Here is an 11,465-nt window from a genome sequence, read left to right as displayed (position 1 = left end):
TGGAGCACCCTCTGTAGTTCTGTATCCCACTGCCCGGACAAGGTGCCCTGTTATCTGGGGCGCTTCCCCCTGGCAATAATCCCTCAGTCTTCGGATCTCCCCTCCCCGGGGAACCCCCACCCACTATCCCCTCTTGCCTCAGTATACAGCTACTGCCAGTCATTGTCTAGCCCCCACGCCCTGGGGCAGACTGCAGTATCAGCCACTCAGCACTGGCAAGGTTGGGTTTGGACCTGCTGCCTTGGCCTCCCCCTGGGCTGCCCTCTGCAACCCCCAGGACCTGTTGGCCTTATGCTAGGCTGCAGCCTGGGGCTTTCCAGGCTGGAGCTCCCCAGCTCCTCAGCCTTTCCCCAGTCCTGCTCCACTCAGGTACCCTGTCTCAAGCTCCCCACAGCCAGGCCCTTCTCCCTCTACAAACAGACAGAGACTGCTGAGCTCCTGGCTCATTACCTCTTATATAGGGCCAGCTGAGGCCTGATTGGCAAATGGCCCAGCTGCAGCTGCTTCCAGCCTAGTAGCTACTTTCCCTGCCACAGCCCTCTCCCAGGGCTGTTTGAAGCCCTTCAGAGCACGAGCAGGGTGACCACTCTACTACACACAGGAACAGGAAAAAGAGGATCATTTCTCTGAAATACTACCTCCTCTTCGCATGAAATGGTACAGTCCAACCGTTTGTCAATGGCTACAGTGAATAGTTTTCAAAGAAAGTTAAAACTGACATGATGCATAATAAAACTATTTTCTCATCTCTTTTAAAGAAGAGGCTAAATTTGTTAGTCTCGCTCTCATCCCTACGTACATCAGGATCCTGTGAACAGCAGCAAAGTAGGTAGTTAAAAATCAAAGCCACTGACATTATGTACTTCCCTCCTCCCCCTTTTCACCCCCGCCCATGATGTTCGAAATTCTTTGTATCAACTCAATCTAAAATCAGCTAATTTTGCTTTCTAGGTTACCAGGGTGGGAGGTTTGGAGCAGAGGCCTCCCAGTAACAGACTGCTAGTCAAACTCAGTTGCAAAAAAGGCAGATAAGGCTGCTATTTGGAATCAGAAATGATCAGGATGGTCTGTGAGGCAGTTAAAACCAGCTAAGTTCCTCTTCGGATGTTTTTAAAAAGCGATGAATAAATGGAGTGCAGTACGTTTTTTGCAGTTTGGACCAGAGGCACATGTTCATGTCAGCTACCAGGCAGAAGGGGCTGCCATTACCTATCCTCTGAGAAGCATCTGCCAGGTTGCAGCAAGTTAGCCCAAAAGGCTGGAGACCAGTAGGAAGACTCCCACATTCATATACTTTAACCCTGCAGGCTGGCAAAGCAGATGGAACTACTAACATGGCAAGATGCACCAGGGCGACTATACTCAGTGACATTTACCATCGTTTCTAACACAGGGATAGACCTTACGTTGTCAAGCTGGGTGCATAGGCACCACTAGTTTGTGGAGGCCCATGTTCGTCTTTCTGAATTAGATTATACGGAAGTTATTGGGTAGATGTTGGATGCATCCAGCGTCAAGGTCCGAGCACCAAATGCAGTAGTACTCACCAGCAGATACATTTTGTTGCATCACAGTGACAGCCTGTGGTACAGCCTCACTTCTGCTTCCTGTAGCCACACTGCCTGTTTCCACATCGGCCGTGGCAGGAACGCTTTTAAGAGAAGAGAGTTCAAGGTAATAACAGTCCCGCTGCTGCTGGCCTGTACCCAGAGAGCCACAGCAGTCAGAGGCTCCTTAGCAGTGCTAGGACTGGACACCAAATTGCATACATTGCCATGCCCCTCACCTCACTGCCACTCTAGCCCCAAAAAGAGATGCAAGTGATCATGTGACCCACTGAGCCATCTCCTGGGGTAGATGTTCATTCCCAATATTGGTGTTTCAGCACCATCACAATAACTTTCACCACTTCACCAGGTCAAATTCAAGCTTGAGACCTCTCCATGTCCCCATTACACATGCCAGCAACAGCCAGTCTCACTCACAGATCTCCGTGCATGAAACTAGAGTTTCTCCCAGATAAAGCTAATGCACAGCCCAGTTCAGCGGTAGAAGGGCTTTGTGGCACAGTCTGAAATTCTAAGTGTGAAGCACAATCAGCCATTCTCACACCTGCAATGGAGGTTCTGAAACGGCTCAGTTTTTAAATAAGATTTGAGCCCAGCAGTTCAGAATTACAAACTCCCTTTGATGCCAAGCAGCGGATGCCCCCACCCTTCAGATCAGCTGAGGAGCCTGCATGGAGCTTGCATATATCTCAGAATATAGATTTTACACAAGTGTACCTGTAAAATAGATTTGAGGGAGAAGGCAGTCAGCCCTCATAGGGCTTTGGGGAAATGCAAGCTTAGAATGGCTCACTGGTTCTTACTGACTTAAGTCTTCAGCACATGCAAGCCTCGTCCACACTGACTCTCCCTCAAAAATCTTAGTGGAGAACAGGAGCCTGAACAAGGTGTCACTACAGGAACCAGCAAGGAAGGGGAAGTTCCCACAAAGTTTATTGCATCTCTCCACCTCCCAAACGCCATTCCTTAGCTGTGTGCATGTCTTTCATTGGTTACCAATCACTGCTCGTGGAGAAAGCTGCATGGTACCAGTGTCATCAATATTTTTGCCTCTTTATCATCTCCCACTCATCTTCCATTCTGTCCACCTTTCCCATTCTCTGGGGAGTGCTTAGTGTTCCAAACCAATCTTCTCCCCACTGGGTCAGCAGCCCTGTACACACAGAAGCCGACCACTCAGCTTCTTTTGCATCACACCACAGCTGGGATCATCTGCAGGGGGACTTTGCGATCCTAGCCAGTTTCTCTCTGGAACAGCCACATGCACGAGCAGAACAGTTCAGAGAGTTACAAGCGTGTTTCATGCGCAGGAAGTACAGCTGCCCTGGAGCACTTCCTACTTCTGCCGCTATCTAAAGCGTTCAGGTGGGTGGCAGACAAACCATCCATCCAAAGTACGACTGGCCACAGCTAAATGCCCTCTAGTGCTGCTAGGCCAAGTGGCTTTTGCTTCAGAAAGCCACTGCAAACCCCCCAGTTCAGCTGTGTTTCATTCTGCATGTGCCAGGCAGCATCATGCCACATGGAAGTGGTCCCTAGTCAGAGCTAGTATCCCAAGTTGGAAGCAGAGAAAGGCACCTGGATCATACCCGACAGGCTTTTCTTGAATCCTTCGGCTGCTTTTATTGGCACCCACTCTGCTTCTTCCATCTCCCCTCCAGTCTCCCCAGATTCAGACATTTCTGGGGTCTGTGCATGGGGTTTTGCAGTTGTCTGATGGCGAATCTTTGGCTACAGATGGAAATGAGATGGTTTGAGACCACCTAAGGAATGTGTCAGACTTAGGACTACTCCCAAGTCCTAGCAGCATATCACACCCAGCTTATCTGAACAGCCAGAGAACTGCAGGACCAGGGAGGTGCCAAGTCATCAGGTTGGCAGGAATTTTTAACCGTTCAAAGCAGCAGCTGGTTTAGCTTGTTATCTTTAAACAGTTTGCAGAACTTTGCACTATCCCATGCTACACAACTACAGCAAGTGATCCTAAATCACCACATTATTCCTTCCAATAGCTAGTGGTTAGCATACTGGCAGGCCATAGGTTAGGCTTGAGTTCTGGTTTCTTGTTCCCTGGCTCAGCAAATGCTGGCAGAGCTGCAGAGGAAGCAGCCTGCTTGAGTGGGTGGGGATAAGGCAAACTGTACCAACATACAAGGTGTGACAGCTTCTTTTAGACAGAAGAGGAGCAACACTGCCAACCGGTTCCCAAAGGATTTTAGTTCTTTGCTAAAGAGGAGGATGGGGGGAATCCTTGGCGCCTGCCTAGGGCAGATGATGCATCTACCCCAGTCTTCAGAACAAAGCAGCTCAATAAAGCAACTCAGGTGTAAGAGGGAAGTTTGAAAAATTTGTTAGCCAGTACCTTTATCCACACAGAGCCCTATCAGCCACAGAGAAGTGTGGCAATGAGAGCATGCAGTTGTTTACCTTGGGTGGAATATAATCAAAGGGAGAATCTGGGGACTAAGTGGGCATTTGCTGAATGTGTTGGAGCTTCTATCTGCTGGCAATTTGGTGGAGTATTAATTTCTGTTAGAAAAGAAGATGAATTTCATTGCATCATAAGTAGCCAAACCTAACAAACCCTACGACCAATAAGCCGCCAGGTGGCTGTGCACACACCCTTCCCTACCTGTTTGAGGGACTCATTCTCCTGGAGAAGCTTGTGGTTCTTCTCACAAAGTTCCCTCATTTTCTCAAGCTCTTCATCCTGTTCACAAGAAAGAATGAAATCTGTAGGGTATTTAGGGTCTGATAGGTAGAAACTGCTTCCAAAGTGCTGCCAACAGATTGTTCAAGTCAGGAGGAGATCTTGTGCAATGCCTAGGAGTGCTCTGCACCTCCACAGAGGTAGCCTCTCCACCATTCTCCAACAGGAGACTAGACCTTCAGTTTTGAGGTCAGGAGGAATACAAGCCACACTGTTAATTAAGTTCCTCTGTCTCGCCAAACAGGCCAACAATTTCCTCTTCTCATGTTACAATCTCCCAACTTTTAACACCTTCCTTGCCCTATAGGGACAATCTCGGAGCTAGGCTAGGAAAGCTCTGCTTCAGTAGCTTGGCCAACTCTCTCTTTCCCTAGCAATTTCCAATACTAATCTACCTGGAACTCAAGCCACTCAAGTAGCAGTTGCTTGTTCTCGGTGAGAGAATCCTCCAGCTTCTCCTCTGCTGCTTCTTTCTGCTGCAGTTGGCTAAGCAGGTACCAAACCTACAGGCAAATTAACAGAGTGTAGGTGAAAAGGCTGCAGACAGTGACAAAACATGCTTTTAGGGGATAAACCCCTACGGCATGCCTGGCAGTCTTGACATTCTCATTAGGCCTGGAGGTTTGGGGGCAGGTGAAGAGATGGGGTGGTGAGCAATCTCTAGTAGGCAGACACGTTGTAGAGACAAGTAAGCTAGTTCTTTGCCATCCACAGCATGAGAGTAGTCTGGGCCCACTTGAAAACACCACCTTGTGTTCAGCTGCAGCAAGTTTGTGCCTTTGAATGGAGCTGAATAAAATGGGTCTGTTTCTACTTCAGCAAGACCATTTAGCACCACTAAAACGTTAGCAATGGAGGTCAGAAGACAGATGGGGGAGACGTCCTAGGGGGTAATTACATCAGGTCTCCTGCCAGGGAACAATGAAGCCTCATGAAAATAGGTTGGGTTTGTTTTTGTTTCAGACACATTGCAAATTAATTTTCATGTAACCCTTTTTCTCTTGGCTCTAGGATCATGCCCTTAAGTCTTCTTCATGGGCAGACCTCTAGGGACCTTTCTGCAGAGCAGTTCCAATGCATTTGTTTAACCCCAGGGAAGCCATGCAGTGGTAATCCTGGTGCTCCTCCACCCCTGCCTTTTACCTTTTCCTGAGCTTGCTGATCCTGCATCACCAACTGACTTTGGAGCTCAGCCTCTCTCTCTGCCACCTGGTTTCGCTCTTCAAGCAACAGTTTCTGCACATCTGCACAGTTAGCTTTGCTCTGTGCCTGGCTGCTGTGAAGTTTGCTTTCCTCCACTTTGGAGGAAACCAGCTGGAAGACATCAGTGAGGCAACTACTGGGGAGAATGGGTGCCACTCTCCTCAGCCTAGGAGTGGGGCTGGACATCAGCAACAAGGGTGCTGGAGTCAAATTTAAAGCTAGACACCCTTGAAAGCCATTATCAGGTACAGTCCCCCACACTTTACTGTGGAAGCAGACAGAACAGGCAGCACTGACAATAGTTACTAGAATGACTCCATCATTGGCTATTACCTTTGTTTCTGCATTTTGGCATGTCACTGTCTCCCCCAGTCTTCAGATCTCTCCTGACCCCACCTACCTCATTTGTCTCCAGTCTTCTTGGACTTGACATCTACTTCTAACCTGCCTGCAGTTTGTAACTCTCTCCTTGATCCTCTACTAGTCTGGTTTCCTCCTCCTCCACTCCATTTATGCTTCCTTCATGAGTGACCTTTTCTTGGCTGGAGGGATATTTGGGGGAGGGGGTTGGAAGCATTGGGGGGGAAGGGGGGTATCTGGGGGCAGGGTAGAAGGTGGTGGGAGGCAGTAGGGGCCAGGGGGCATTTGGGGGCAGGGGTACAAGGGGATGGAGGCACTTGGGGGGCCGGGGGGTGTTTGGGGGCAGGGGTTGGAAGCATTGGGATTCTGAGGGTATTTGGGGGTGAGGGTAGAAGGGGGTGGGAGGCAGTAGGGGCCAGGGGGGGTATTTGGGGGCAGAGGTAGAAGGGGTTGGGAGGCAATGGGGGCCCAGGGGTATTTGAGGGCAGGGGTAGAAGGGGTTGGGAGGCAATGGGGGCCCAGGAGTATTTGGGGAGGTAAAAGGGCAGTGGGAGGCATTGGGGGCTGGAGGGATATTTGGGGGCAGGGGTTGGAGGCATTGCGGGGGCGGGGTAAATGGCAGGTGGGGGCACTTGGGGGTCAGGGGTATTTGGGGAGGTAAAAAGGGGGTGGGAGGCATTGGGGGCCAGAGAGATATTTGGAGTCAGAGGTAAAAGGCAGGTGAGGGCACTTGGGGGTCGGGGGTGTTTGGGGAGATAAAAGGGGGGTGGGAGGCATTGGGGGCCAGAGGGATATTTGGAGGCAGGGGTTGGAGGCAATGGGGGGGCAGGGGTAAAAGGCGGGTGGGGGCAGTTGGGGGTTGGGGGCATTTGGGGAGGTAAAAGGGGGGTGGGAGGCATTGGGGGCCGGAGGGATATTTGGGGACGGGGGTTGGAGGCTTTTGGGGGCAGTTGAGGGCCCCCCCCTAGTTTACCCGCTCGCGCTCCAGGCCGCACCACGAGCTGCTCAGCACCCACCTCCCGAGCGCCTCGCGGCCACGTGACGCCCCTGGAACACCAGCCGCTCCCGACACAGCCAATGGGCAGCGGAGACAGAGCCCTGACCAATCGGAGCGCGAGGGGAAAGCTCCGGCCCCTCCCCCACTGCAAACCCCGAGCAGCCGCGCCCGCTCCCACCCGCCTCCTCCCGCCCGTTACTCCGCCCCCAGCCTCGCGCCCTCCTCGTGGGGCGGTGCCAGGGGACCAGGGGGCGGAGCCCCAGCATCCAAGGGGGGTTGTCAGGCAGCCCTGGTCCCGCTGCTCTCCGGGCCCCTCCCCCGGGGGGTTCCCGCCTCCCCTCCCCCAGCCCGTCAGGAGCCGGCCTTGGTGGCTGCACATTGCACTGACGCTGCCCCGGTGTCCCCCCCTCCCCAAGAGGGGCCGGTAGCACCAGGAGAGCCCTGGGGCAGGCATGGGCTGAGCCTGCCCCTTCCCAGCAGTGGGAGATGGGCTGGGTTTCCACCCCGCCCTCAGCTGGCTTCACCATCCAGCTCCGGGCTCCCATGGTAGAGGTGGGGAAACTGAGGCAGGGAGGCGCGCTTTGCCCAAGGGCACCCAGCAGGCCAGCCACAGAGCTGAGCCCAGGGCTCCCGAGTCCTACAAGGACGCGGCTTTGGAATCAACGTGGGCACCTGGCCCATCCGTCACCGGCACAGAGCGCGTGTGCTCGGCGCTGGATGAATCCCTTGGGGTTTGATGAGGGCCGGGTTCCATTGCAAAGCTTGGCCTGAGCATGCGCAGTTCTGACAGCACAGCCTGCTGCCTGCTGTCACGCAGGGTGGGGGAGTCCGGCCCTGCACCCCTCTTCCTGGGACTCTCAGTGACTCTCAGCCAGCTGGTAGAACAGAAGGTTTATTGGACAACAGGAATGCAGGTTACAGCAGCATTTGGAGGCACAACCAGGACCCCCCAATCAAGTCCTTCTGGGGGTTCAGGGTGTTCGGATCCCAGCTTAGGATTCCCTGAATTCCAACCACCCAGCCCAAAACCGAAACTAAAACTAACACCCCTCCAGCCGGTCCCTTCCTCTGTCCCTCCTTTGTCCGGCTTCCCGGGCAAAAGGCGCTGACACCCCTCTCTCCCTACCTGGCTCAGGTTATAGACCTAGGTCCTGTCTCTCACCTAAAGTCCACCCCGGTTCTCCCATCCCCCATACAGACAGTCCCTACTCCATCACACCTGCCCCAGCCAGGCTCACCTGCGTGAGTAGCTTCCTCCTGTCCTCTGGGGACCCAGCAGCCATGGGGCAGGGGCTGACCCGGAAGAGGTTTTTGCAGTCCCTGTTCTGCGCCCCAAGGAGCTCAACCCCTCTGCCACATTGCTAGGAACTCTAGAGCCGGGCTGTAGCATTGGGGGGGTCACAACAGCCCTCCATTATTCTCCACCCACAAGGAATTGAAGCCCAGGTGCTATTTCTATAGCCTAGTGCCCGTGTGGGACGGAGCTGCGGTTTCTCTAAAGAAGTCAAGTCAGAGCCATTTAATAGTTGTGCTGGGATTCCTGTGAGGCCTGGGCCTCTCCCTGCTTCCCCGTTTCCATTGGCCCGCTGGCTCCTCTATGGGTTGCTTCATTTTTTTCCAGACCTCTCTGCTGCTCCTTTAATCACTGGAGCAGGTACATACAAATCTGCCTAAGTACTCAGGGGCTAGTACACTGGAAAATGCCACCATTCAAAAGGGGTTACGCTTTTCCAAGGGGGTTTTACTGCTCCCACAGGGCCGGCTTTAGGCCAATTTGGCCGATTCCAGGGAATCGGGCCCCGCGCCTAAGAGGGCCCCGCCCCTTAGGCACCTTTTAAATTTTTTTTTCACTTACTCTGGTCCCCGGCTGCGGTCTGCTCCGGGACCTTCCATGCTCCCGCTCCTTTGAGCGAAGCACCGGCGGGAGCGCGGCACGGCCCCGCTCTCCCAGCTAGAGCTCCAGCCGAGGCGGTGGGGCTTGCTGCGCTCCAGCCGGGGCTCCAGCCGGGAGAGCAGGGCAGTGGAGCTTGCCGTGCTCTGGTCGCGGCTCCAGCCGGGAGAGCAGGTCAGTGGGGCTTTGCCGCTCTCCGGCTGGGAGAGCGAGGCCGTGGGGCTTGCCACGCTCCAGCCGGAGTGCGGCAAGCCCCGCTCTCCCGTCTGGAGCTCCAGCCAGATCGTGGCAAGCCCCGCGACCCCGGCTGGAGCTCTGGGTCCTTTAAATAGCCCCCAGAGCCCTGGGGCAATGAGGGGCTCCGGGGGCTATTTAAAGGGCCCGGGGCTCCAGCTGCCTCTGCCACCCTGGTCCTTTAAATAACCGCCGGAGCCCCGCCTCCCCCATGCATTCCCCAGCGCTCCCACCGCTATTTAAAAGGTCCGGGGTGGGGTAGAAGGAGGTTTGGGGGATATTTAAAGGGCTGGGGTTCCAGCTGCCTCTGCTGCACCCCCTGACCTGCCCACACCAGTCCAGCCCCCCCTGCCTGCAGCCAGCTCTGCACCCCTTGCCCACAGCCAACCCCTGCCAACCCCCTGTCCTGTCTCCTGCCACACACCCCTGCAGCCCTGCCCAAAGCCAGCCAGCCCCACACACACTGCTGCCCGCACCAGCCCTGCACACCCTGCCCAGCCTGCACCCCCTGCCCTATCTCCAGTCAACCCCTGCTGCACCCCACTGCCTGAAGCCAGCCAGTCCCGCACTCCTCTGTCCTCAGCCCTGCAAACCCCTGATGCACCCCCCTGCAGCCCTGCCTGAAGCTAGCCCGCCCCACACCCCCTGTCTCCAACCAGCCCCACACCCCTTGCCCTGCCTGCAGTCAGACCCTACCTCCAGTCAGCCCCTGCCCTGCCTCCAGCCAGCCCCATGTCCACTGCTGCCATGCAGTTTCCAGGGCAGTAACCCTGCACACCTGCTTCAATGAGGGGGGCAGGGAGCAGCTGGGACCAACACATGTGCACACCCCCAGGGAGTGGCGGGGACCCACACATGTGAAACGGCCGTCATTAATAGCCAATCAACAGCATATATGATGCAAGGTATATAATATATAATTTTATTATTCATATAGTTATGGAAAGTAAATAATACATGACAGAAATGAAAGGCTTTTTTTTTCCCACTTTTTTTAAAGTCATCCCTGCCAGGGCCCCACCGAAAATGTTCGAATTGGGCCCCGCAGTTCCTAAAGCCGGCCCTGTGCTCCCAAGCTCTCTGCTGCTACTTCCCTTCTGCTGGGGCCTCTCCCCACTATTCTTTTAAACTCCTCTTCCTTAGATACTCCCTGAGCATTGTTTCATTCTCTGCTTGATTTGGCTTCCTGCTTTCTCCTGCTCTGCCAGTCGTCTTCCCGGATGCCTGACTCTTCAATTTTTGTTTCTTCATTTTGTACATATTTAGATTAGCACAGTAACAAATGCAGACTTAAGTAGCCTACAATGTTATCCTAATAAAATAATACCAACGGGATCTTATAACGCCACGTTAATTGCAAATAAAACAGATGATTATTACATGCATACATTCACACAGGTTCTGCAATGATCAGTTATAGTTACCAGCCTTCAGTTGCTCGTGCCAAGTCACTGGCCAGGTGCCCTGGACATGAGATTGGAGCCAAGCTGTTGTTAGATGCGCAGCTGATGCTCCTGGAGGGTGGTTGCAGAACCAGACTCAAAGATCACAGTCCCCTGGTCCTGTTCTTATAGGTCTTTGCCTCGATGTATGTCGATGGAAGTTGCTTCATCATGCTGAATTTGGGATTGGGATAACATTCCTCAGGTTGATCAGCAGATGGTACATTCATGATGGGCATAAGTTATCTTCCAGTCTTCTCTCTCTCCTTGATGCGCTTCGGTGGGTTCTGGCCTGCTCGACGAGGGTCAGCCGGTTGTCTCTGCCCAGGGCCGGCTCTAGGTATTTTGCTGTCCCAAGTAAAAAAATGTTGGCTGCCCCCTCCAGCCCTGAACTCTCCCCCTGCCCACCAGTGCCCCCCCCACCCACACCCCCTGCTGCCCCAGCACTGGGCTTCCCCCCAAACGCGAGATCCGCTACCTGCACACGGCAACAGAGCCCTGGCCCAGCTGCGACTCTGTCCCCATGCGGGTGGAGCTGCTGGGTGGCGTGGAGCGGGAGTACTTCCAGGTGGCGGTGCGATTGCGGGATGGCGCGGAGAACACGGCCCCCTCCTTGGGCTTTGTGGTGCTGCTGGCGGCCAAGATGGATCAGTTCGTGCTGACCGCCCTCACCCCCAACATGCTGGCAGCCGGGGACCTGGAGAGCCCCCCGGACCTGCTGCTTTTCAGCCTCACAGTGCCCCGGCCCAGCCGTGGAGAGCAGGAAGGCGAGGATCTCCGGCTGCGGGGCTACCTGCTCAGCACCGATGAGCCCAGCCGGCCGCTCACCTCCCTCACACACTCCGGGAGCCCCTCTCGCTGCCGCCACAGCCCAGGCTCGGCTCCAGGGGACCCCGCTTGCCTCCCTCCCCGGCTCCTCACACACACCCTGGGCCGGGCCACCAGAGGATTCAGGGGGCCTGGGGCAAAGCAATTTTGGGGGCCCCTTCCATAAAAAAAAGTTGCAATACTATAGTAACATGTATTTGGAAATGTAAAAATTAACTAGGGAAATACATTC

At 54.3% G+C, this 11,465-nt stretch overlaps 1 protein-coding gene across 1 annotated transcript in view; it reads right to left on the bottom strand.

Annotated features, from left to right (window-relative positions):
• Positions 1-10,930, bottom strand: part of LOC127033511 (chromosome-associated kinesin KIF4-like) — a 39,403-nt gene extending 28,473 nt beyond the window's left edge. Inside the window, exons 1-5 of the mRNA XM_050921467.1 lie at positions 10,884-10,930; positions 6,815-6,983; positions 4,674-4,781; positions 4,201-4,278; positions 3,147-3,299 (exon numbers count right to left, since the gene is read on the bottom strand). Coding sequence (XP_050777424.1) covers positions 3,147-3,299; positions 4,201-4,278; positions 4,674-4,781; positions 6,815-6,983; positions 10,884-10,930 — 555 coding nt within the window. The remainder of the gene's footprint in view (positions 1-3,146; positions 3,300-4,200; positions 4,279-4,673; positions 4,782-6,814; positions 6,984-10,883) is intronic.
• Between the last annotated feature and the right edge of the window lie 535 nt (positions 10,931-11,465).

Source organism: Gopherus flavomarginatus, chromosome 13, assembly GCF_025201925.1.
Source record: "Gopherus flavomarginatus isolate rGopFla2 chromosome 13, rGopFla2.mat.asm, whole genome shotgun sequence".
Taxonomy (NCBI): Eukaryota; Metazoa; Chordata; order Testudines; family Testudinidae; genus Gopherus; species Gopherus flavomarginatus.
The sequence above is the reverse complement of the archived record's forward strand: the minus strand, read 5'-3'. Positions and strand labels throughout refer to the sequence as shown.